The sequence below is a fragment of the Sus scrofa genome, chromosome 13 (genome assembly GCF_000003025.6).
Source record: "Sus scrofa isolate TJ Tabasco breed Duroc chromosome 13, Sscrofa11.1, whole genome shotgun sequence".
In the NCBI taxonomy this organism is placed as follows: Eukaryota; Metazoa; Chordata; class Mammalia; order Artiodactyla; family Suidae; genus Sus; species Sus scrofa.
The window spans coordinates 166833875-166860989 of NC_010455.5; the positions used below are offsets into that span (position 1 = coordinate 166833875).

The 27115-nt window shown below is 34.1% G+C and overlaps 1 protein-coding gene across 2 annotated transcripts in view; it reads right to left on the reverse strand.

Annotated features, from left to right (window-relative positions):
• EPHA3 (EPH receptor A3) overlaps positions 1 to 27115 on the reverse strand; it is a 350300-nt gene that overhangs the window by 241383 nt on the left and 81802 nt on the right. For both annotated transcript variants that reach the window (XM_021068363.1, NM_001195335.1), the window contains exon 3: positions 3017 to 3677. In XM_021068363.1, coding sequence (XP_020924022.1) covers positions 3017 to 3677 — 661 coding nt within the window. The remainder of the gene's footprint in view (positions 1 to 3016; positions 3678 to 27115) is intronic.

Genomic DNA, 27115 nt, shown 5'->3' on the forward strand with positions numbered 1-27115 from the left:
AGCCTACACCACAACCACAGCAACACGGGATACAAGCCGTGTCTGTGACCAACACAGATCACAGCAATGCTGGATCCTTAACCCACTGAGCGAGTCCAGGGATTGAACCCACATCCTCATGGATACTAGTTGGATTTGTTTCCAGTGTGCCACAAAAGGAACGCCAACCAAAAATTTTAAATTATAAAAGGAAGCCATAATAACAGCCAGACCACCACCATCACTGACAACAACAGCAAAATTACAAGCCTCCAGCCAGGCTGGCCTAATCTATTATATATATCAGAATGCAGAATTAATTGGTCGTGTATTGGATTTTATGCCCTAGTAAACTATGCACTAAACTGACATATTAAGACAAATATTTAAAAAAATAAAGTTGGTATATAATTGATGCCTCATGTGAATCAACATAAAATAGAATACCTTGACCCACTGTCTAGTAATCTGAATATACAAAGATTTTTTTATTTTGAAAAGAGAGGAAGCCAAAACTCACCCAGCAACATCAGAAAATGTTAAGATATAAGAAGGAAATGCTGCACCTTCAAGTTATACCGCTAAAAAGTTGTCCGTCCCCTTTCAAATTCTAATCATATCCGATTTCATTTGCCATCTCTGAATCTACTATAATTATTTTTATTGGTTTATCTTCAAGATATTTTTTTCTTAGGATACTTTGCTATTTATGCATTGTATCTCTTATTCTGAAACTAGTATTTCTTAATGTTGAAAAAGTCTGTGACAATACAGCATTACTATATCAAGGAGGTGCTTTTGATATCATTCAATACAATAAACTACAAGATTCAAGGATATAAAACTTTGATAAAAATGTTATCTCCAGGAGTAATCTTGACATAGGGTACTAGTGAATAGCATAATAGTTACTTTAAAGAAGTGTTTCAGTAAATTAAAAATGAGGTTTAAAAATAGAAGCAATTCTGAATCTATTGTGAACTTCCTGAATGCAACTTGACTTTCTTTTTTAAAATTCTTCTACTGAAGTTGGTCCTCAAGACAGTACATAATATAAGCTAATAATGTGTGTTTTATTTACTTATATTGACATATTTATGTGATTTTTTCCCTTCTGATTTTTCTATTTCTCATAACTCTGAATGAGATATAATGCACCACATAAAAATTATTTAAAATCCAAACATCCAGAACATGATTAGGTTTCTTGCTCAATGAAATATTTTATGAGATAGCTCTGTATAAGCTCTGTATATACTGGTATACATATATTATTTAGAAAGAGATACTTCTATTCCTTTCCTGGATATCAGAAACTGCATCAATAGGAACCAAACTGGAGGAAACGGACAATTTTTAAAATTCTTCCAGATCTAAGCCTTTATTATTTTATTTAAAATAAATATTTAAAATATTATATATCACAAACAATACCCTGGTGATAAAATATAATTCAAGGTGAAATATAAAGACTATTAAAAATTCTCTTCATTCATGTGTATATGTAAGCAAGTAGTAGCTAGTACATTGTTTCAGTTTTAGAACTTGCAAATCATACTAAATAACAATATTCTGATGGCTCTAGCCAACTATCTAAATAACATGTAGAAGTATCAGACCAGCGTGTACAATTTACTGTCATTAAAATACCTATAGTCAAAAGCAAAATTCTATGTGCTGTTCCAATTCTTAGTAGGTCAGTTTATTCATAAAGTAAATCCATTTGTTCTACATAGTCTTGAGGCTTACTACATGGCCACAAGTAGAATATTAAACTCAATTCTTTTGACAGAGTTTAACAGTAAACAGGGTTATTAAAATAGATGAGATTTCAAGGACTAGTTACTTAAATTCTCCCATGTACTTATACATTTACAATTTTAATAAAAATTTTAGTGTATTCTTTTTTTTTTTCTTTTTCGTCTTTTGTCTTTTTAGGGCTGCACACGCTGCACATGGAGGTTCCCAGACTACAGGTCTAATCAGAGCTGTTGCGGCTGGCTTATACCACAGCCACAGCAATGTCAGATCCAAGCCGCGTCTGCGATCTACACCACAACTCACGGCAACGCCAGATCCTTAACCCACTGAGTGAGGCCAGGGATCGAACCCTCAACCTCATGGTTCCTAGTCGGATTGGTTTCCAGTGCGCCACGATGGGAACTCCAATAAAAATTTCAGTGTATTCTTAAACACAAAAACTTAACTAATGCTAAACAACAAATTTTGGGATTAAGTGGAATTTTCATCTCTTAAAACCTTCTATGAAAAAGATTGTCTTTTAATTTATTTTACTTCAAAGTGCAAGGAGATTTTTAATAAAATCAAGTTGGCATACTTGAAGTTCTCTGATACTATATAAAGGATCCACTATTCATTTGCACCTAAGAGGTGGTGTGTTTATGTGTGTGTGAGTGTATATATACCCACACACACACACACACACACATATATATACACACACATATCTCCTCCTGAGCAGACAGAAGGACAAAGCAGGGAGCAAAATTTTTAAAAATTTTAAATTTCTCCTCTGTACATCAAACACTGAAGTACCAACCCTGGATTTGTAAATAAAATAATTTTGTATTAAACCACTAATATTTTGTAGGTAAATCCATATTTTATGCACAGATGTCAATGAAGAAAGTACTATATTTCATAGCAATGAAATACATATTGCTATGAGATTTATGAGCACAAACAACATAGGAACTAATTCTATTAGAATCAGATTAGCTGACTACCAATGATATTTCTTCCCTATACATGAAAGAGACAGAGATTTTTTTTTTCTTTCTGTTGTTCTAGTGAGGTGTAGGCCAGCACCACATAATCAAACATGTTAATATTTCTACATCGAATTATGAATCAACACATCAAGTGGGATAAAATAGTCTATAAAGAGAATCTGTTCAGTTTGAGGAATGTTTTGCTGCCAAGTGAGTTCAGGCTGGGTTCCCTTCTTTCCATTACTCTACCATTAACTCATAAGTAAGAAATAAACCACACTTGGAAAAATAGAGGAGACTCTTACCTTCACACATAAAACCTCTTTCTTCATAGCCAGCATTGCATGAACACTTGCCAATGGGTACAAGCCATTCACCTTCTGTGCTGCAGTACATCCTGGGAGGATCTTCCTCCTTAGAATTGTTAACACAAGAACCTCTAACTTCCACCAGAGATTGGGAATCCATGGGTACTGTGTCTGGAAACATAGCCAAATTCTTCACTGTAAACGGACACTTTTTGAAGTACACTCTCACAGACACTAAGGCAACACAAGCACCAACATCTTGAAAAGCCAAATAAAATCCTTTTTTGTTGACAGGACCTACTTCTCTAACTTCTGTGTTGAGTTTAAGAATACGGTCCCCAAGATCCATTTGTGTGAAACTTTCATCAGCTGCAATGGTATCAATCTTTATAAACTGATGTTCTCGGAATTTGACCCCGTGATCATCGTCGGACTCCATGTAGTATAGGTTGAAAGTCTCCTTGCAAGTTCCCAAAACCAAAGGAATACTATTGCAGTCTCGGAGGGTAAACTTGAGTTCCACATAGATCTTCTGAGCTGAGTTCCTGGGGACCCAGTTTGTCCTCAGCCAATTATTTTGACTATGATCCATGACATTGCACACCTGGTAAGTCCTGATGGGTGTATAATGTTCATCAACACCACTTATCTCTTCCCACTTGAAGAATCAAAGGAGGAAAAACAAAAAGAGAGGCAGAATTAATGAGTTAAGCATAATGAATAATAGTGAATACAAGATGAAGGGTGTCAATGGAATCACAAGAAATACAAAATAAATAAGCAGAAACTTCAATGCTGCTCATTAAAGAGCATGATGTGGAGCAACTTTGTAATATTCCTGTTTGTAGCTTTCACTATTTACAAGGTTCTCTGAGTTCACCAACACAAAGTAATTTATAATTTTGATGAACACATTTGAATTGCATTGCAGTTTGTGAGATATTCAGAAAGAAGTTGCTTAGCAATTGATTGGACCTAGCTAAATATTTTAGGGTGAAAAACCTCATATCAGTCATCTCCAACACTATAAAATTATTTTGTTTTATTTTGGGGGGATCGTTTTTGGTTTGCTTGTTATTTAAAAAGAAAATGAAAAATTATTACTGTCTAAAATGCCTCTTTAAACTTTTCCCTGTTCGGACCAGATATCAGTAAGATCAATGTATCGCAACGCAAACTGAATCTAAATGACACTATTTCCATATATCTTCATGAATGACATTTTTTTAACTGTATTTAGTCATTTCAAGAAATACATGATGAGGAACTTTGAAAATCTGAAGTAAAATATAAATGTGCCTCCTTCCCTCCCCGGCCCTGTAAAAATAATAATAGTAGTAACACATGGAGAATAGGAGAATAGTATAGTGAATGTTTCAATTCTTAATATGTTTTATGCACAATAAATTTTACACAAGCAAGAAATAAATGGCCATTTGTGTTGTTGCTGTTGTATTTATAGCAGTTAGGATTATCCTAATACAATATCCTAATATTGTAAAAACACTTTAGAAGTTCCAAGACTTTAAAATAGTGAAGTACTGTTTTCTTTGATCCATGGACAGGCTTTGAGGTGCTTTTAAGTTAGTATCACATTGTTTGTGTTATTTATGGTCCTACAACTATTAAAGCAACTGTTTCTAATGTTTATCCCTGTGTCTACACTTTCTTTTTACCATGCCCAGTTTAGCTTACTGCTGTCAGGAAAATACATTTTTCCCAGATCATACTAGAGTTCAAATCTTCTATGGCTTCCTATTACCTAGGCAATAATCAGACTCTTTAGTTTGATATTTGCGACTTTCCAAAAACTGGTACCAAATTAGTTTTTTCCTAAAAGTTTGAATGGAGATTAGTGAGTTATTATTTCGTTTATGCACATGCTATGTCCTCGTCAGTATGAACTCTATTACTGCTTTCAAAAGAAATACTGATCATTTTTGTTAGGGTATAACCTCACTGGTCTTGTTCTCTTTTTTCTTTGATGCTTCCCATAATTCTGCCATTCTTAAGAAAATTTCTGTTTTATATACCTTTTCATTTAAAAATTGTATTCAGGAGTTCCTGTCGTGGTGCAGTGGTTAACGAATCCGACTAGGAACCATGAAGTTGCGGGTTCGGTCCCTGCCCTTGCTCAGTGGGTTAAAGATCCGGCGTTGCCGTGATCTGTGGTGTAGGTTGCAGACGCGGCTCGGATCCCACGTTGCTGTGGCTCTGGCCTAGGCCGGTGGCTACAGCTCCGATTCGACTCCTAGCCTGGGAACCTCCACATGCCGCGGAAGCGGTCCAAGAAATAGCAACAACAACAAAAAAAGACAAAAAGACCATAAAAATTGTATTCATGATACATGCTAAGATTAGTTTAATTTTGTTTCACATGTATTTACTAGATTTTAGATCTCTTCATATCCTCCATAATATGCAGCTCATAACTTCAGCTTTTGGGAGATGCATAATTTATCTTATACATACAAATAATTCAAGAAAACAATAAAGTTCTTTTTACAGAAAATATTTTAATTTCATAAATAAATAAAATTCTTGTGAAGTGCATTATAAATGAGTTCCTAAACTTTTCTCCATTAATAGAATTCCTTATTTTCACAAGGAATGGCAAGTTTTAAATACTTCTTAACTAAGTCAATGGCATTGAAGTGTATTAACACTTTTTTTTCTATTTATATTTATTAAAAACACATAGAGAACTATAACCCATCTCTTGGTATAGACCATGATGAAAGATAATATAAGAAAAAGAATGTCAGTTCCTATACTGGGTCAGTTTGCAGTACAGTAGAAATTGGCACAAAATTGTAAACCAACTACACTTTAATTTAAAAAACACACACATATTCTAACCCATAATATCTAGTCACAAAATGAGATAAAATGTTAATTTATTAAATTGATAGTAACCAACAGCAAAGGAATGTGGTATTTATTTGGCCTTTGAACCTCATAGAGAAAAAAAATAATTATTTACATTCTGGTGTTTGAATTATCAAAACCAATTTGTGGACCCCACCAGTGCAATAAACACAATTTTAAAACACCTTCTTCCTCTTAACTCTCTTACCAACCTAAGAAAAAAACAAAAGTAAATAAGCAAAAAGCACTACCTATTTTAATAACTTTGATCATTAAGGGTCTAGAATATAAGGTAGGCATTCCTTTTCTGGAAGCAAAATTGGCTTGACTTCATTATTACATCCAAGGTCCAACAAAGGAATAAATTTTGATTATTTTAGAAAACTCTAGATAAGATATACCTGTATCTTAATATGAGAAAATAGTCATACTATACCTTTAATGATCACCAATATACCATTTTCTTTTTTTAATTAAATTAAATTAAATGTTTGTCTTTTTAGGGCCACACCCGCAACATATGGAGGTTCCCAGGCTAGGGGTCTAATAGGAGCTGTAGCCACTGGCCTATGCCACAGCCACAGCAATGTCACATCTGTGACCTACACCACAGCTCATGGCAATGCCAAATCCTTAACTCACTGAGCGAGGCCAGGGATCAAACCCTGTGCTCATGGATGCTAATCAGGTTCGCTAACCACTGAGCCACAATGGGAACTCCTAATTTTATTTTAAAGTTTTTATTAAAATATAGTTGATTTATAATGTTGTGCCATTTTCTGCTGTACAGTATAGTGATCCAGTCATATGTATATATATATTCCCTTTCTTATCTTCCATCCTAGTCTACCGCAAGAGACTACATATAGTTCCCTGTGCTACACAGTAGGACAATATGCCATTGTCAAACATCTACTCTATAAATGAATTATATAGAGAGCTTTTAAGAAGAGAAGTATACAAGAGAGTTCCAGTTCTGAAAATTTTATGCTGAGGTGCCTATAACAGTAAAATCACATTCAAAGCAAAATTAATGTACAACTTTATTATAAGAAAAATTTAAAAGAGTGAACCTTGGAGCTCCAAAAAACTGTGATGTTAAAAATTCAGTATTATACAGAATCTTCTCTATTACCATGAAATTGATTCTACAATGACGTTGTAAAGTATAGAGCTAACAAAAAGTTCAAAGAATAAATGTTTTCTGTGAGCACTTTACAGACCACTAAATCACAGACATCATTATTTAAGAATTAGGAGTTCCCACTGTGGCACAATGGGATCAGTGGTGTCTCAGGAGCACTGAGTATCAGGCTCAATCCTGTGATGAGGCTTAGGTCTGATCCCTGGCCCAGGAACTCCATATATTGACAGGCAGCCAAAAAAGTAAATAAATAAACAAATAAAATAAAAATTAACCAACTGACTTAAAACTTTTTGGGTCAAGATTTCCTTGTCAGAATAGGTATGAATTTGTTACTTTGATGAATCAGTTGCAAATACCTCCTTACTAGACATCAAACAGAACTGAGACTACGTAAAGATTTTCATAATTTGATGTAAAATATGATTTTTATTATGGAGATCCCACTGTAGTTTAACATTGTTCCTCTCAATTCTAATTTGGCAAGCTATCACAAGTCCTTGAATGCAGAGGTACAAATTGCAAGATAATGCAAACAGCACCAGCATGATTTGTGCATAAAAGTTTGCAGAGAGCAATTATCACTTCATTAATTTGTAATGAAGACCAAATTGCCTGTAAGTGATGGTGGCTTACCATCTCAGACCACTTACAAGAAACAGCAAGTCTCTAACTTGAGGATTTGCTGAGGACCAGATAGTGGAAAATAAAATCCCCAAATGAGCATTTTCACAACAGCAACGACAGAAATCATTAATTAAAGGTGCTGTTGTAATGCTTATACTTCATAAATTTAAAAAATGCTCATATATACCCTATCTTCCTACTCTAAGAACTAAAGTATATGTTCATAAGTTATTAGAAGCAATATAGGTCCACAGTAATTGGTCTAATGGAAAAAGAAAGGTAACAGAGAAGTAGTGACATGCAGAATTGAAGTACAAAGCATCTATCTCTTAATTTTTCTAATCGTAAAAACAAAACGAAACAAAACAAAACCCCTTCAAGGGACGTCCAGCAGTAACACTATCTTCAGTAGAAGACACAGAACTAGTAAGAACTCACATTCTTTCTAAAACTCAAGTTCTCCAAAATCAGTAATTCTGATATTTAGCCTGGTTTCCAGATTCTTACTATGAGCTTTTATTATTAGACCACAGAGGCTAAAGTTTCTTGGTTTTTTGTTCGTTTGTTTTAATTTTTTTCCAGATTATTACAACTCTTAAGAAAACCGCATATCCAGGCTTCTTTTCCCTAGAAGGCTCATTCTGATATTCATCCCCTGTAGCATAAGTACAGTGAGCCTCCTTATCATCAACATACAGTGGAAGATGTGAAGGAGACTCAATTTTTATTTTCTAGATAGCACAGCTTCTTGTCACTGAGTCAAATATGTATTTTGATGGAAAACATATTTTTAACAATCAGCATTTAACCTGCTAACTCTCATTCTGATAAACCTCAATTACAGTAATTAAGGATTTATACTCATTGTTGATATTAATTATTCTTTTGGATACATTTTTAGCTACTTGCTCATGGGGCATGTGAAGGAAAATGTTTACATTTTTTTAAGAGAAGGAGAAGCTGCATTACATTGAGAGCCTGGCCTAATTTAAAGAAATAATAAGGGAGAAGAAATAACTTTGTGATTTACATTATAAAGTTTAAAACCAGTTTTTCAGACATTTGCAGAAAATAAAAAGAAAACCAATGTTCTATGTTTACAATATCACATTTGCATTTCAATGGTTAAGAGGCATAGAATTCTATACTTTACAAAATGCTAATTATGACTAATTTTGCACTCAATAACTGTGATATTAAGTTGGTTCACGTTATTCTTTCTCCGCTTTGTGTTTCTTAGTCCTATATTTCTTCCCTTTGTACATTCCATAGCTATTTCAAAATTCAGTGTTTATCCTAGAAATATTTGAACATTTACCATGCATCAGCATTTTCAAGGTGAAAATTCATAGTCATTTACAGTAAGGATGTCACTATCAAGTGACAGGCACAGATATATCTACAAAAATCCTTATATTACCATTTATTCATAAGTAGTTTTTCTTAGCCTATAGGTCTCAAAAGTATACACACACACACTTGCATACTCATACACATTTGCAATGGTATTCCATAAAAAGATATAGCAAAATAAAGCACTTGAGACAAATGAGAAATAGAATTGTTGCTTTTGGAGGGGTTATTGCTATCGATGATGATTTGGGATCAAATCAGAGAAATATACCTGTAACCAGAGGATTGAGGAGAGAGAAGATGGGGATTTAATACTGATAAGCCAGCATTAGTAACAAGATGAAGGCTAGAGTCTAAAGATTAAAAATGCCCAGAAGGGCATGCCTGGGATGATATGTCCAGTAATCTTAATAATAATGACTACTCTCTATTCTCCCACACACCTTAGACTCTTTGTCCTAGAAGAAATGTGATAATGACATTAGAACTGTCTTATTGAAAAAAGAGAGGACCATGTCCCAAAGTACACTGAAAAGAACTGCAAAACCACAAAAGGAGTGAAAGGACCAGAGATTATTATTGAGGAAAGACCACAAAAGACTTCGTATTGTAAGAGAAAGAGTCAGGGCCAGGATGATGTATGATTCCTGATCAGAATGCTCAGGAATATTGGGTAGACTCTGTTACATCCTATATTTATAATAAGACACAGGCTATTCAAGGCAGTGTCTTCTGGAAGGTTAAGCAGGTAGGAATCCTTGTCCTCCCCCAATAGCCGCTGTCATGGAGTCTCTGTCTTTACTTTACCCATCATCTCACACTCACAAATGCTTCCACCTTTAGCCTCAGTACTTCTCAGTTCCTATACCCCTAGACTAAGTCAAAAACCAGGACAGCCTCAACTTCACTATTCTAGGGCTTTAATTTTAGTTATTTTCCCCCCAGGTGGGATTCAGTGGTATTGTATTGAGGTCTCCGGGGCGTTGCCACATCTTTGGACCTGAAGATCCATATCTCTGACCACAGCCTATCTAATTTCCTTACATCAAATGTTCTTATTTTTAGCTACGTATTAGCCAGGGACCTTTTTAAAAAACTTCATAGCTTTTTATTATCCAAACTAATTATTTCTTTTTAGATTGCCAAGGTGATTCTGCTAAGGTTGGGTACCAATGCTTTATGTCCCTTAGCCAACTGGATTATTAAGGTCTGACCTCTACTTGACCTGACAGCTACTTCACTATCAGCTTCCAAACTTCTGAATCTTCTCAGAAACTTTCTCTAAAGTTGATAGACAGCCCCGTCTCTTTCTCTGTAGAAAGACCTTTTGCTCAGCCCTCATCTCATCTTTTTTTTTTAATTTTTAAAATTATAGTTGATTTACATGTTTTTTGATTCCAGATTTGCCAACACCCGATGTGCTTTACATGGAAACTCAACTGAATAACTCATCTTTTACCTCCCACAAAGATTTCTAAGGTACTATTATAATAAGCAAAGTAAATCTAATCATAGTGCACTTATAGTTTACATCTGGTGGTAAATGCAAAACGTGTGCATTACAAAAAAAGACGTAAACAGTGTGTGCAGGATTGTTATCTTCAATCACATATTTCTCCTGGTATGAATACAAGACAATTGGATTTAGATATGCAACAATTTTTAAAATTTGCTATAATTTGTTAGCTTCCTACTGTGATTTCTGTAGTGATTTGTGATTTTTTTAAAGATGCCTCTAAAATAGCAGTTTTGTTTGATTTCACATACATTTCTTAAATTTCCAATATGAAAAGTCCAGGTTAGAAACTGTGGATAGTAAAAAGATAAGTAAAATGTGACTTTTGTTATCCAGAAATTGATGTTGGAGGGAGAGGCATAAATACCAGACAGGGAAGATGATGATAATGCTCTCTCTTTGAGATACGGCAAGGAACTGTGAGGAAAGGAAGGGTGGAAAGAAGGTCCTAGAAAGCATTAAGGGAGAAGAATGGAAAGGTAGGATGACTAGAACTTCTTCAAGTAGAAATATGGGGGCATAATGAAAGAATAAGTGAGAGCAAACAGGAAGACATGTGAGGACAGAACCTGTTTAAGAAACAAGGTTCCATTATGGCTGGAATGTAGGGAACCGAGCAGGGGCCATGTGTGCAGTTATATAGAAAAGAAAGGCCTGGACCAACATGGGAACATCAACTGACATGTCTTTACTTCATTGCCACCATGAAAACCTGCTGAAAGAGGCACATGGTTAGCTCCAGACTGGGAGCCAATTCTCAAAAGAGAAGGAAAGAGGGGAGCTTCAGAAAGACCAGTGCACAGATACAAAGGAGAGGCCTGAAAAGGATGACCTCTGTTGAATGAATGAAAGTGAATATTTCCCAAAAGATTATAAAGCGCTATATTTTTTCTTATGAATATATATAGGATACAGTTGTATGTACAGAGAGTAACACAACTCATTATATTATAATTTTTAGACTATTAAAACATTTCAGAAAGATTCCTGTTGTACTAAAAGTCTGCAAGCAACAACAACAACAAAAAACTTCAAGGTACTTGTATGTAATAAACATTGGTTCAATTTTTCTTTCATGAAATAAGAAAGAAATTAAGAAATGAGATATGCAGAACTCTCATTACCTACTATATATCTTCTTTCAAGAATATTTAATTAATATTTATTGAATAACTACTATGTGCCAAGTTCTATATTGATAATATAATAATGGAGGAGATAGGAAAGGTCCCTGTTCTTAAGGAACATACTGTAGTTATGTTACATCCATTGTTATATTCACTTTTATTTTATTAAGACACATTCATTTATTTCTTTGTTCATTATTCCTCCTCCCCTGTATGGTCTCTGGTTGGCACATCTTTCTCTCCCAAACATTTAGCCTTGTGCCTAAAACCAAATAACTTATAAAGATTTACTAATATAAATACCATGCAATGTGCCGAATGTTAAACTTATATAATTAACAAAGCATAGAAATATGCTTTTGGTACAGAAGGCATTGAGTTTTAAAAATCAATATTCTGAATAGTTACATGTCAAATATTAGACTTAACTAACTAAATATAATACACCATATTAATAAGCATTTTGTAAAAATGTTAAAAAGAAGCAGTAAATAAATTTGTAGAAAATGTGTATTAATAAATCTATGATAAAGACAGTTGGAAAAGAAAATTTTTTGAACGATGAGGAAAAGGGATCTTAAAATTTGGGAGATGTTGGTGGCAATGAAAAAAACTTTCTAAAATGATGCAAAATGCTTAAAGAGCTACCAAAAAGTGAACTTCTAGTCAAAAGAATTAACTTGAAAGAGATATGATATACTAAAATATAAAATATAAAATAGTGAAGAGACAATATCTAAATTCACTTCTGTCAAAAGTTTTCAACTAAACTAGTTATTTAAATTTACTTTCCCTATGAGGGGGGAAAATGCCAATGTAAAGGAAAGATAGGAAAATTACACTTTGCACTATAGAGGTTTGATTTTAATGGTGAAATATTTCTATTTATAATGTAAAAGAAACATAAAGGCAAAACTGTTATTTTTAGCCATGAAGTATATACCTTTATCTGAAAATTACCTTCATAAAGGGGACAAAAGAGTTTAAAAATCATAAATAAACCATTTATCTATTCCATAAAATTTGGCAAAATGGTTTATATTTGTCAGAAAATTTTTCACTCTTTCTGTTCATACATAGCCAAATAACTTCACTTTTTTAGAATTAATTTCCCTTAAATGTTAAAAAGTAAGACAATGGGACTATCATGTTTCCAATTCTTGGAAAAATATTCAATATGAAATTGCCCAATATAAAGGTAATTTTAGAATTCAGTGTAACTGCTTGAAAACAAAGAGGAAAAATTCCACGCACATTGGCTTAACTTGTCTAGACTGAAAACTGTGCTAAAATGGACATTTACAGAATTATTACAAATGGCCAACTACTTAGAAATTAATGCATAGCAGTGACAGCAGTACATTTCATACCAGTTGTGAGATTCATGTAATTTCCTGCTATGATAATGGGTCACAGACACAGTAATTCATAGCAATTTACGATATACCTGTGGAGCACTCATAGTGACGGAAATGAAATTAACTCATGTCACTGTGGAACATATGCTAAGTTTTACAGATCTTCAGATAACTCAGTACATTTTTGAACACAAAAAATGCTCTTGAAAGCATTTTTCTGAAATGTAAGCTGTTTTATAGCAACAATTTCAAAGCTGCAGAGACATCTTCTGCCTTTCTTCCCACATGGGTGGCAACCCTGTTCCATAGGAATATTTTCAATCCTTTATCCATTGAGTATCCTAGGGAGCCTATGGTAAGAGTCTAGTCTCCAGAGATAGACTGACTCTAGGTTTGAAACCCAGCTCTGCTACTTAATAGAAGGTTTAATACACTATGATTTAATTTACACAACTGTAAAATGTGGAAAATCATAGTAAACTCTTTCTAGAGATGTAAACAAAAGTAGATTATTCTTTTAAAACAGAACAGTGAATAGCACCTGGGAAGCAGCAAACAAATGTTATTATTATTCTGCTAAAGCTAACAAAAATATCATTAGAATACATAAGTTTTTTTCTTATAAAATAATAGGAATGTGCTTTAATTTCAAGATTCTCTACTCCCTATTCTTCTTTTACTAGTCTTGAGATTCTTCAAATTTATTTAAGGTCACTGCAGTTTCTCACCAGTGTAATTTGTTTTACTGTTTTGAAATTCGATAAATATAATTAACGACAAAAGTTAACTGAATATTAGATGCTTCATATTTGTATTATAATGAGCTTGCTGTCTTTTATCTATGATAACCTATGTGTTATTCTATTTGCCAATATTATTACACACTTCATTAAGTATTATAGTTCCTAGGCTAATATATCTCTAGACTATAACTAGACATCTGACTTCAATTCTTTCACTATTCTTTTTTTACTAAAAAGTATATGATCTGTGTAACATATTAATACTTATTTTATATTTTAATAAAATAAAAATATGTATTATTATTATTATATTTTTACTTCATACTGGTCACTGTGTTAAGTTTCAGTTACATCACTAAATAGAGATGGTATTAGTACATTTCTTCAGTATTGCTCAACTGCTTAATAGAGTATATTGATAGTTAATAAGTGCTTATAGTTGTTACTGGCTAACTAACAAAACTAATACTTATTAAGCACCTGCATGTAACAGAATTGTTTTCTGGTACTACCATAAAAAAAAGGTACAGAAGCCATAGTTTCCTACACTTGAAAATATTAATTATAAGAACATTAATATGTTTATGCAAGTCTAATGTTAGTCATTCATTCATTCACCAGAAATCCACTGTGGACAAGGGACCCTTCTATGCCCTGGTGATTGTCTTCTCCATGGAACAGATAACAATAAAGCCATCAGTATTTTCATGGAGCTTATGTTCTCTTTGAAAGTAAACAAAGAGTAAGCAAACACACCAACACACACACACAACAGGTAAGGTGTTGATAATCATTATAAAGAAAAGACAAATGCAAAAACAGGCTAAGGGCATAGAAGACCATAGGTGGGTTGATGAAATGACATTTCAGATAGGGTAACCAGGGACAAGTTCCTGTTTTTGCTGCCACTTGAACAAAGTGAGGAACCAGGCAAAGAGAATATCTATGGATATAGCATATCAGACTGAGAGAACAGAAAGCCCATGAGCTGTGGATTGAAATTAGTGTTGTTAATCAGGGCACAGCAAGGAGGCTACTGTGGCTGAAGCAGAGTGATACAGGAATAAAGTGATGAAACATTAGATCAAATAGGAAGTATAAGAGCATTTAGGTCCTTGTTGGCCACGTGGAGGATTTGGATTTTATTCTTAGACAAGTGGGAATTCAGTAAAGCATTTGGCCAGATGAAAGACATGGAGTTGACTCATGTATTAAAAAAACAAGGGCTGTCATGTGAAAAATAAACTGTAAAGAACAAAGGTCTATGACATGAGATCATTAGGAAGTTATTATAATAGTGCAAGTGGCAAGAGGATAAGATATTATTGGTAAAGGTGGGGAGAACTGATAAAATTCTGGAAATAGTTTGGTAGTAGATCCAGAGGACTTGATGATAGATTGGGTGTAGGACATTAGAAAAGGGTAGAGACTGCGACATATAACTTCAAAAAATGGCAACAGCCAATTTGAGACCAGAGAGAGAACAACAGCCAGTAGGTGGCATATAGGCAAGAAATTTAAACATCAGTAGAGTTTTTGACTAGTGATAATGCATGATGATAGAGAAAGAAGAAAAATAATACATTCCAGGAAGAGAAAGCAATATATTAAGAGATATAAAAACACAAAAATATCAACTGAGTTTGGGTATCATGAAGCTCTAAAGTAAAAGATGAAGCTAGTCTTTCCTTGATCAATTTGACTTGTATTTACCAAACATGGTTATGTGCTAGGGACTCTATTAGATGCTGGAAATACAGCAGTGAACAGTATGGTCAGAAAACTCTCTCTGCAGGGATCTTACATTCTGATAGGAGAGATAGGCTAAAAACATATGAAGTAGTAAAATTAATGTCCTCTTATACAGTGGTATTTTTAGAAGACTAGCCCAGGAAGACCTCACCAGAAAGGTATTTATTTAAATAAAGACCTGAAAGAACGGCTTATGGTTAAAAAAAAAAAAAAAAGACTTTATTGGACTGATGATACTTTACCAAAGAAGAATGGATACATCAGGAAGAGCATTCAATGGTGTTCCCGTTGTAGCTCAGTGGTTAACGAATCTGACTAGGAACCACAAGGTTGCGGGTTCGATCCCTGGCCTTGTTCAGTGGGTTAAGGATCTGACGTTGCTGTGAGCTGTGGTGTAGGTTGCAGACATGGCTTGGATTCCGAGTTGCTGTGGCTCTTGCATAGGCCGGCAGCTACAGCTCCAATTAGACCTAGCCTGGGAACCTCCACATGCCGTGGTGCAGCCCTAGAAAAGGCAAAAAAGACAAAAAAAAAAAAAAAAAAAAAAAAAAGGAAAGAGCATTCAAGAAAAAGGAAATATAAGTAAAAAGCCCCAAGGAATGTGTCCAGAGTAAAAAACCATAAGGAGTGGAGTTTCTGGAATGTCCTAGGTGGAGGGGAGAAAAGGGTTTTGTGGGAACAGAATGGGGGAGAGGAAGAGTTGGAGGAGTTTAGGTCCAATCTTGGGATCTGAGCAGAGGACTGAGAACACTCACCTTTTCACAGGATCACTCTAGTTGCTATGAAGAGAACAGTAGAAAAAATTAGATACATTAGATGAGGAATAGAAGATGACCATGTGGACAGTTTGGAATGTAATTGAGATTTTTCTCATCACTCATACGATGAAATATCAGATTTAGGGACATTACTTTGACAGGAGAATTTAGGATGAGTTAGAGGAGGAATGGAAGGAAATGAATTAAAGACTCTGTGGTTAGCCAAGGGAGGGGTGATGGGAGCTTGTCCATTTTTCACACTATTGATTCCCAGCATCCAACACGATTCCACATAATCCATTTATTGAATGAGTAAATGAATGGGTTAATTTCTAAATGCGAGTAGTATTTCAGGCGTAAAACTCAGACTTGGCGATTGATGGATATTTGCTTTGAAAAAAAAAATGAAAACCTGATAATGACTCTGAGGTTTTAAGTTAACATTTGATAATCATATTGACCATTTTATGAGGACATTATAGTAATGGGCTTTCCCAGCAATGCATCATTTTACCCTTGAAAAAACCCTGTGCGGCAGGTACTGTTTCAATTAATTCTACAGAGGAGACAGATAAAGCTTAGTAAGAGATTCAATCTCTCATCCCAAATCATGCAGCTATAACTAGCGGAGCTTTGATTCAAACCCAGAATGCTTCTATTACAAAGCCTTTCCTACTTTCCACTAAAGTGTCTTGGGGACTTGGAAATGAATGTCATTAGCAGACAGAGGCAGCAATACAGGTGAGAAAAGTTAGGTGAGGAAGAAGAACAGCTTTGTTTAATGTAGAAGTCCATCCTTATATGTCAATGAGAAACACAGACAAAGATATTTTCGAAAGTTGGAAATGTCATCCAGAAGTCAGGGGGAAGAAAAGATCTAAGAGTAGAAATTCAGATTTTTGGAGTTCAGCATAATTAAAACTTTGGAAATGATTAGGTTGATTTTTAAAATATATGAGACAAAAAGGAATTTTAGAAACTATATTTTGAAATGCTTATGGTTAGAGCTTAGGAAGAGAAAGATAAACTGATGAAAGAAGTAGAAGCATTATAAAAATTGCTCTTGCAGAGCACTCAGATTGAAATGTTCCCCACATTGAAAAAGTTTTTCAAGTTAAGTATGGCATATTCTAGGAAAAAAAGGAGTATTTATAGAGGTAGGAGTAGAACAAGAAGAAAATAAGTCACAGATACCAGACAGGTGAGAATTTCAAGAACTTTGTATTTAATATGAAGAATACTTTAAACAGAATATGATCTGAAAAGAGCAAACTGGTTAGCAGAAGGATAAAGGTGACTTAACAAAGTTTTTTTGGTTGGGTTTTTTGTTTTGTTTTGTTTTGTTTTTAAGGTAGCAGAGGTTTTTCCAAGACTTTCTGGAACTAAGAAAGGTATAGCAGATAATAGGTTGAGGCAGTAATAATAGTTTAAAAAACATTTTATTATTGAACAGAAAAAATTCAGATTCTACAGAGAAAGAGCCTGGCATAATGCATTTGACCACATACAGGGACTAATGCCAATTTTGGTAAAACTCTGATCTACTAGATATCTATTTGAAATTTTAATAGGACATTTCCTTCAGTTATGGGCAAAGATTAATGGGTTTGAAATAAATGTAAGAACATGCATTGCTATATTTTTAGATGAAACTCACTGCCTTATTGAAATTTCATTTTATAAGCACATCACTTTCCATCCTTTATTATGTTTAAACATGTTCTGAAATATTAGTATTTTTTTAAGAAAAGTTATGTCTCTGGGAGAATATCTGAGAATGGATTTAAGCCTATTTCAATCCTTACTTAAACACAACTGTAAACAAATCAACAGTGGAAAACATTCCATTATGAAAATTATCATATGATTATAAATGTTCTACAATATACAGTGTATTCAGTTTCATAGCCAAAAGTGATGTGATTAGAAGCAAAGACAATGAAGTATATTGGGATCTTAAATGATCATGTGTCCAGGATTAGAAATAAGTGTAGCACACAGGATTTCATAGAATTTTAGCAGTGGATAAAAATTTAAACATTTTGATCATGGAAAATGGTTCAATATTATTTATCCAATATTTAGGTAGCAAATAAACACTCTGAAATAAACTTATAAAGCTAAATGTTATGCCTTTGGAGCATTATTTTGTGTAACAATATTTTACAAAGAAAAATAATTGATCCAATACAAAATGATCAAGAAAAATTTTCTAATGATAATTAAATTGTTAAAATAGGTTTATCAAATTGTAACCACTGTCCCCACAGTCATGCCAAGGCCACTATCAATTGGGAAAATAGTCATTAGTTATCATGAGAGTAATTCTGAGCTTTAAAAATGTTTCAAATCCAAAAATAATAGTCAACTACATAAGTTACAGAGTTCTTGTTTTCTTTGTTCACAGTTTGACCATTCATTTATTTATGGTATCTCAAATGTTCGCACATTTTGTAAATGGCCCACATAAAGAGAAGGTATTCAACAGAATATATTATTTTGTGGTTTCAAACATTATAGTAATGTAAACCAAAACTTTGTTATTATATCTCTATTTGCTATCCAAATAAATTTTAGTTCAACTATCTACAAAATATTCCGGAGAATATTCAGAGATAAATCAGAAGTTTAGCTATAAATAACTGATGTGCCAACATACATTTAGTAGAAAATACTCTCCTAAATTTGGCTTCTAATTTTACAACTGATGATCAGTTTCTGCTTTCCTGATCAAATGCGCCTAACACTGGGGTATTTCAAAGCAGCTATCTATGCTGGATTAGCAGCAGGATGGCTCCTAGTATTATTTATTTAATATTATGTGCTTCCAGAATTCTTAATAATCTAGAGATACATGGCACCTAAAATGATAACAGGTACCAGTTTGTTTTCTATAGTATGACCCTTTTTAAAATACAGAACCCAAGTCAGTTCTGGGGAATTAAGGAACACTGTATATTGAAGAAAACCAATATTAACTCTGCAGATTTTTATAAGCACAATGGAAAGAAAATATTCTGGTAAAATGTCCTAGTCAGTTTTTTAATGTGGTTAATGGAGAATTAATTTCTAAATCCCCAAACCATTTAGGTTGTTATAAATACCATTTGGTATGTATTTCCACTTTTCATATATATATATATATACACACACACACATATATATATATGGTGGCATTTTTATACATAGTAATTTCATATTTATTTATAAATATGCTTATATATACTCCTTCAAAGTCTCAACCTTGTTAGTTTGAAGACAATACTATAGCACAATTAATGCTATAAAATTGGGTTGTGATGATAGTTGTACAACTGTAAATGCAATAAACTTCATTGGGTAATTTTTTAAAAATACTTTATTCCTATCTACCTAAATCCAAGGAAGTCCAGAGTCCATTTGCACTATCAGCAATCATCCAATAGTATTATATATGTTGAATGTAAGTTAATAAACATTGTATAGTGTATTGCGATTTCTAGAACAAAATGCCTAGGATTCTCCTCTGGTATTTTGATGCTCTTTCACCAGGCTTGCCTTATCCCCAACATAATCATGCACTGACTCTTGTTTAAGAAATTTTCTAAGTTTTGATATGTATTATCTAATATAATCCTCATAACTAACATATAGGGTAAAAGATTATAAGTACCTTCTTCCAATAGATAAGGACACTAAGCCAGCAAAATATTAAGTATGAGCCTAGGGACATCATCCTGGAAAATGACAGAAGATTTGAACTTAGGCATTCTAGCTTACAGATGGTGTATTTATTAAGCATGCGTCTGTGTTGATTACGTTTTGCTTGTTTTACTTTTCCTTTTGTTTTTTATTGCTATTATTTTTTGGGGTGTGGGTCCATTCCAAAAGACACTTCATATAAAAATGAAATTCTTCAGAGTTCCTGCTGTGGTATTCCGCTATAAGGATCAGGCGTTGTCTCTGCAGTGGCTCCAGTCGTTGCGGCTCCATTTGCTGCTGAGGTGTAAGTTTGATCCTTGGCTGGGGAACTTCTATATGCCACAGATACGGCCAAAAAAGAAAAAAAAAATCAGAACTCCTCTTTTCCTTGCTCTCATGTTTCCCAGTGCCTATGCAGTGAGCTACTCTTTGATCTCTAAATCCCAATTCATGTGGCACCTTTTCTGTCAAGATTTTTTTCCCCTCCCTGCTAAGCCTGAATCCCTTGGTCCTCAGCTGGACATTTCTATCATTTTCTAAATAATTCTACTATTGCATATATTACCTCTTACTGCACTGACTTACTCTTCAAGAGCACAGATTCTTTGTATAGCTAAAGAATCTAGCAGAGGGCTTGAAAACTTATATAATGGCAGGGGAAGATCATATAAAAGTAGAAAGCTGGTTGGGCACAGTGGAGTCTAAAGGGTTAACTGCGGTAAGCTAGAGAGTATGTTAATGGTCTGAAGAAATTCAACTAATTTTTTGTAAACACTATTGTCTCCTAATATGTCATAATATCTAATAGAGGTCATACAATAAATATTTGTTCAACCACTGAAGGCGGAATGTTTATTATTATTATATTGTCATTATTATTATTTATTATTCTAATAAAAAAACAAAATGAAACAGGTAAGCGTTTATCCATATGTTATGAGCTTAATTGTGTCCCCTTCTAAATGCATATGTTGAAGTCCTAACCCCTAGTACCTCAGGATATAACTGTATTTAGAGATAAAATCTTTAAAGAAACATTAAAATGAGGTTGTTAGAGTGAAACATAATCCAACATGACTGGGGGCCTTAAAAGAAGAGGCTATTTGGACAGAGACAGGTATAGAGAAAAACTACCTGAAGACACAAGGAGAAGGGAGCCATATATAGCCAGGGAGAGAGGCCTGGAACAGGACCCTGGAAAGAACCAACCCTGTTTATGCCTTGATCTTAGACTTCTAGCCTGTAAGAAAATAAATTCATGTTGCTTAAGCCACTCTGTCTGTGGTACATTGTTATGGAAGCCCGAGCAAGGAATACACCATGTGATAACATTTATGCAAAATTTTAAAATTCAATATCCAAATAAAGGTTACGTTTTTGGTGCTTAGTTAATTGGTTGATTTATTATATTGTTCTCTGAAATTCAAATATTTTCCTAGATGTGCTTGGCAAACATAATTTTGAAGAGAATTTTTAAAAAAAGAATTTAAAACCTTTTATTATAATTGAGACAACTTGGAAAAATCAAGTATTTTTATCAGCTTTTTCTAGCAAGGGTTAAAAAGATAAGTAAAGGAAAGTGTGACCTGATTTTAATAAGATACATAAAATATATTAAAGGAGAATACATAGCCTTTAGTTTCAGTAGTTATGAAATAGTTAAGCAGTAAAAGTCTGAACTGCTACAGATGGAGGATGTTTAATGGTGTTGCACAGGAAGTATCTTAGAGTCCAAGTTTCTACACAGTGACAGACTTGTTTTCAGCTAAGAGCTAATATTGAAATTATGTTCCCAAATAAAAGTAGTTGAGTTTAAAATTTGTTTTCCATTATTATATCTGGGTAGTAAATACCAAGGCTGTTGCACAAAGGAAGAGATATATTAATTATAAATTGCAAAACATACAACAAAATTAATGTCTTCTTTCCAATTCTGTTCTTAAAAATAGGGTAATTACAATGATTTATTTTAAAAGAGCAACTAATGTGGCAAAAATATTGCAAATAAAGCAAGAGTTTGCTTTTGGAATAAAAGCACTCGTGTCAGGGCAGGTTGATATGAAGCAATGAATAACCCAAAGAAATATCTCTGAAAATCAGGACTTTTCAAGAAGAGATACATAATTCAGAATAGAGCTGGGTTTCTTAGTATGGTTTCAATACTATATTTGGAATGAATAATTGGGGATTAATACTAATGCAATGAAAATATAGACATTAATGGCAATCTCATATTCATTATAGTCTATGGTATACTTCTCATTTCATAATGTAGGATCAATTATTTTTAGTTTAGTCCTCTTTGTACTCTTGAAAGGGAGTCAAATTTATTCCCTTCATAAATTTTTATAAACACTTTCTAAGCAGACAGGAATCCATTTAACTACTACACTCCAGGCACAAGCTTCTGGTCTAGGTAGAACATGCAAGAAGCACGTATTACAGACTTACATTCAATCCATTCAAAAGTATTTACTAAGGGCCTATTATAACTAGGCAGTTATTCAAGATTGAGTAGAAAGCCAGTGGGGGCAAAAACTAAAACAAAACAAAACACCAGAAAACAAAGGAACTTATTTTCTAGGGAAAGAAATAGACCAGATAATGAAAAATCAAAGAGAGTAAAGGGATACAATGGTCAAGAACCACTATGCTGGTAACTGATATGAACAGAGGTCTGAGTGATGTGAGGAAGGAAACTGTTTATCAAGATGAAATTAATTGCAGGAGGAACAGGTCGGTGGAAGAAAATAAAGGCATTTTGTATATATTAATTATGAATGCCTATTAGACATCCAAGCAAAGATGGCAACAAGCCTGTGTCCTTGTGAGTCTAGAATTCAGAAACCAAATGAAGACAGAGATACAATGCAGAGCTCCTCAATATACAGATGGTGAAAATGATTAGGAAATAACTGTGGAGATAAGAGATTTAAAAAGTGAATTTGGGAGTTCTTCATTTATTGGAAATCAAGAATACTGCGAGAGTCTAGCAAAAGATCCAAAAGACAAGTGACTAGTAAAGCAAGAAAACTACAGAAATTATGCCTCAATACCAAATGAAGAAAAAGTTTCTAGAAGAAAATAATTAATGATAAGCTTTTTCAAATGCTCCTGCTGGATAAGAAAGTTGAGGGTTGAGGACTAAGCCATTGCATTTAGTAACAGGGATGTCATTGGTGGGCCCATTATAAAATGAGACTTTAGCTGGCTTATTCCAATCTGGATGTGCTTCATCTATTTATTTATTCAACAACATTTCACTGAGGAAGTGCTACATGTGAGTACTAAAGGTGTAACTATAAGAAAGAATGAAGTCTTTGGAGTAGTGAGGGTGATCATGACATCCTCCCAGGGGTGCCCAGGGAGCAGATCCATGAGGGCATGACTGTCTGAGGGGACCAAAGACAGTTGGGCGAAAGAGAGCCTTCCCCTCTCTGAGCAGAAAAGAGCCACATTTCCTTCTGGGCTAACAAGACTTAGACCTCCGAGGTGTGCTAGAGCGGCCCCTGTTAGCTTTTTACAGTCCTCCCATACAAATAGGGAGACGGAGTTGGGCCTGAAGACCTTCAAAGCTGAGTCTATCTTCCCTTAGCTGGGGGAAACAAAGATGGGTTGGCTTCCAAAAAAAAATTTTTTTTTAATGGCAAGAGGTGTTTGTTTCACTGTAGGGGAAGAGAAGACCCCAATTATCTACTACTGGAAATATTTTTTATTCAATTTTTAAAGTTTGAGATGTAGACTCACATATAATTTTGAGAAATAATACAGAGAAATACTATGTACTGTAATGCATACCACTAAAGGTAATGTTATAAAACTATAGGGTAATGTTACACTCAGAATACTGACATTGATAAAATCCACCCATCCTTTACCATTTCTCAAGTATTGTTTTGATGCTTTAAAAATTTATTAATATATAATGGACATCTGTTTAATTCATACTTTTAAATTGATTTATGGTATTATGTAAAATAAATGTATAATTGTTCAGCTGTTCAAAAAAAAGAATCCATTTCTTTTTTTATAATGCAAATCATTAAATCCCAAAACAAATGAAAACTAAATGCCACATATTAGAAAATTTTCTTTTTTATGATTAGAATAAAGTAAGCTGTTTTATATTGTCCATTAAAATTGTATATTTCTTCACATTGCTTATTTTTACTTAGGTTATACTTATGTTGATTTTTTTTTTTTTTTTTTTTTTTTTTTTGTCTTTTTGCCGTTTCTTGGGTCGCTCCCACAGCATATGGAGGTTCCCAGGCTAGGGGTCTAATCGGAGCTGTAGCCGCCAGCCTATGCCAGAGCCACAGCAACGCGGGATCCTAGTCTGATTCTTTACCACAGAACCACAACAGGCACTCCTCTAATTGTATCTTAAGGCATTTTGCGGTTAAGGAGACTTGGTTGTCTGGCTTGTGAATTTTGTATCTTTTCTCTTTTTTTTTAAAATTATTATTTATTTATTTATTGCTTGCTTGCTTGCTTTCTTTCTTTCTTTCTTTCTTTCTTTCTTTCTTTCTTTCTTTCTTTCTTTCTGTCTTTTTGCATTTCTTGGGCCGCTCCCACGGCATATGGAGGTTCCCAGGCTAGGGGTCCAATAGGAGCCGTAGCCGCTGGCCTACACCAGAGCCACAGCAACATGGGATCCGAGCCGCGTCTGCAACCTACACCAGAGCTCACGGCAAAGCTGGATCCTTAACCCACTGAGCAAGGCCAGGGATTGAACCTGCAACTCATGGTTCCTAGTCGGATTCGTTAACCACTGAGCCACGACGGGAACTCCAACTTCTTATATTAATTTAAAATATATTTAAGTTTGTCAAATGAAAGTGATTGAGGTGCTAAGAGGTTTTCTATGTTTATTAATATGTAATAGATTTATTTTCCAACAAGTAAAGAGAGTTGCTATAGTGCATTCCTCAACACAATTCATTAAAGTGATGGCACAGAGCTAAGTCATGACCAATTATCTCAGGAGCCTATAGTGACAAGGCTGTGGCTTAATTTAGATTTTTCATACATTCACACAACAATATCAATAAATATTTTCTATGATATTTACCAATTAATTCTAAAAATACACAAGGTCAATCAATACAAGGAAATATTTTTAGAATTGCACTAATAAGCCCAAATCATCACTTTATTGAATTATCACTTACTTTATATTCACTATATTCATAAATGTTCAAGTACCTTTACCAACATTTATCTCCATATCTTATTTGATATAATAATATTATATGTTTACATTTTAAAAAGACATTTGATGTAATAACATGATAAAAATTACACAGTAACTTAACAAAGGTAGGGCATTCAGGTGAAAATAAAAATTAAATTCTACAGTAACCTAAAAGAGTAAATTCACCATATGAAGTGAGAATCTAAACTGTGTACTATTGTTAAGTTCAATACACTTTTATAATTAACATAAACTTGAAAAAATTAATTTATTGGAAAAGAAAAAATTAAAAAAGCAGCAATCATTTTGCATCACATTACTAAGAGCTCTACAAAATGGGCCCATAGAAAATTAAAGATTGAAAATACAGCTCAGGTAACAAAAAAAATTCAACAAACAGGTGCACAAAGTATCATTTCCTTGGTTTAACAAGTCTCTGAAATGGTATATTTCTACACAATGGAATTTCCTACAAAATTCCCTATTCACAACCTGTTTTTCTATTGTCATTTACCTAAACACAGAGTGTACTGTGGAATCAGTACTGCTAAGCTGAATGAAACTGTAAAAAGCACCAGCTGGCTATATTCAAAATGGCATTTGTCCAGGTCTCAAATGTCTTATTTATATACAATGGAATTCTGCCAGCTGTTTAATATTTAGGGCTAATAAATGTAATTGGCAGTACTACACAAGCACAACTAACAAAATATCAGAAAATACTTCTCAATGTGCAGTTTGACTTGTTCTCATTTCATGTAATTGAATTTGTGACAGTGGAAAATGAGTTTAAGCAGTTTTTCTTTTGAAATAATAAAAAAAAATTTAAGAAAAAATGTAAACTAAGCTGTAGGTGAGTTGTAAGCTTACCATCTGGTCTACATTTTATTAAAGGGGCATATACTGATAGGTAAAACTTATACCATTATACGGTTGAGCCCAGCTATTCAGACCGGTCCCTGGGCCTCTCAGACAAGGCAAAGGTTATTATACCCTTGAGGAAGTCACACTCTAGTGTCAAGATAGATTAATATCTCATGATAGTACAGTGAGATTTTACATAGAGAGGCGTATACATGAAAAGTAAGATGGAGTCACTAACTGTGCTAAGCAAAAATATAATTATGTGATTTAGGTTCTCATTTCCAGAAATATCCACCTCAGAAGGAAGGAAGGAGGGAAGAAAGGAAAGAGGGAAAAGGAGGGAAGGAAGGGGGGCAGGAAAGGAGGAAGGAAGGGAGGGAGGAAGGAAGGAAAGGAAGGCGGAAGGAATGAAAGAAAGAAGAGAGGGAGGAAGAAAGGAGGAGAGGAAAGTTGGAAGGAAGGATGGGAGAAAGGGAGAAAGAAAAGGGCCTTTCTTGCATATAAAATAAGCAGGTGCTTTAAGTTTGACTGATTGACAAGAAGGTCATCTTCTTCTCAAAATACCACTTTCTAAGCTAAGAAAGTCCACTCATCTAAATCAGGCTACCTGTCCCTGCACATGACACACCCCTTAGCATGATAGCATATCAACCCTAAACTGTCATTTGCAGAAGAATGTGATGATCTGAACCAAGAATACTCTGATGGCATATAGGGTACAGGGGCAGGCTGTGTGGAGAGGGTGAGGACTTACATGAAGGGAAAAATGAGAGAAAATAACTGGAGAAGCAAAACACATTCCTTAAACCCCACTTACTCTAAACTTTGTGAAGTTTTAGCCTGAGAAAAGATGTAAAAGATAGAGTCCTTTAGCCGATACTGAATCATCCAATACTAAACTATGGGGGGGGGGGGCAGTGAGTATGAGAAAATGAACAGTTGAGAGACCTGATTTCTAATTCTGTTTCTAGCAATATCTGTGGACATTTGGTAATTACTTAACAACCCTGAAGTCTCTATCATCTACTGGATATATATCAAACAAAATCTATTCCTGCATACTTAGCCAGTTAAATGTCTAATTCATCTACTAGTGCTGGATTAGCAATCA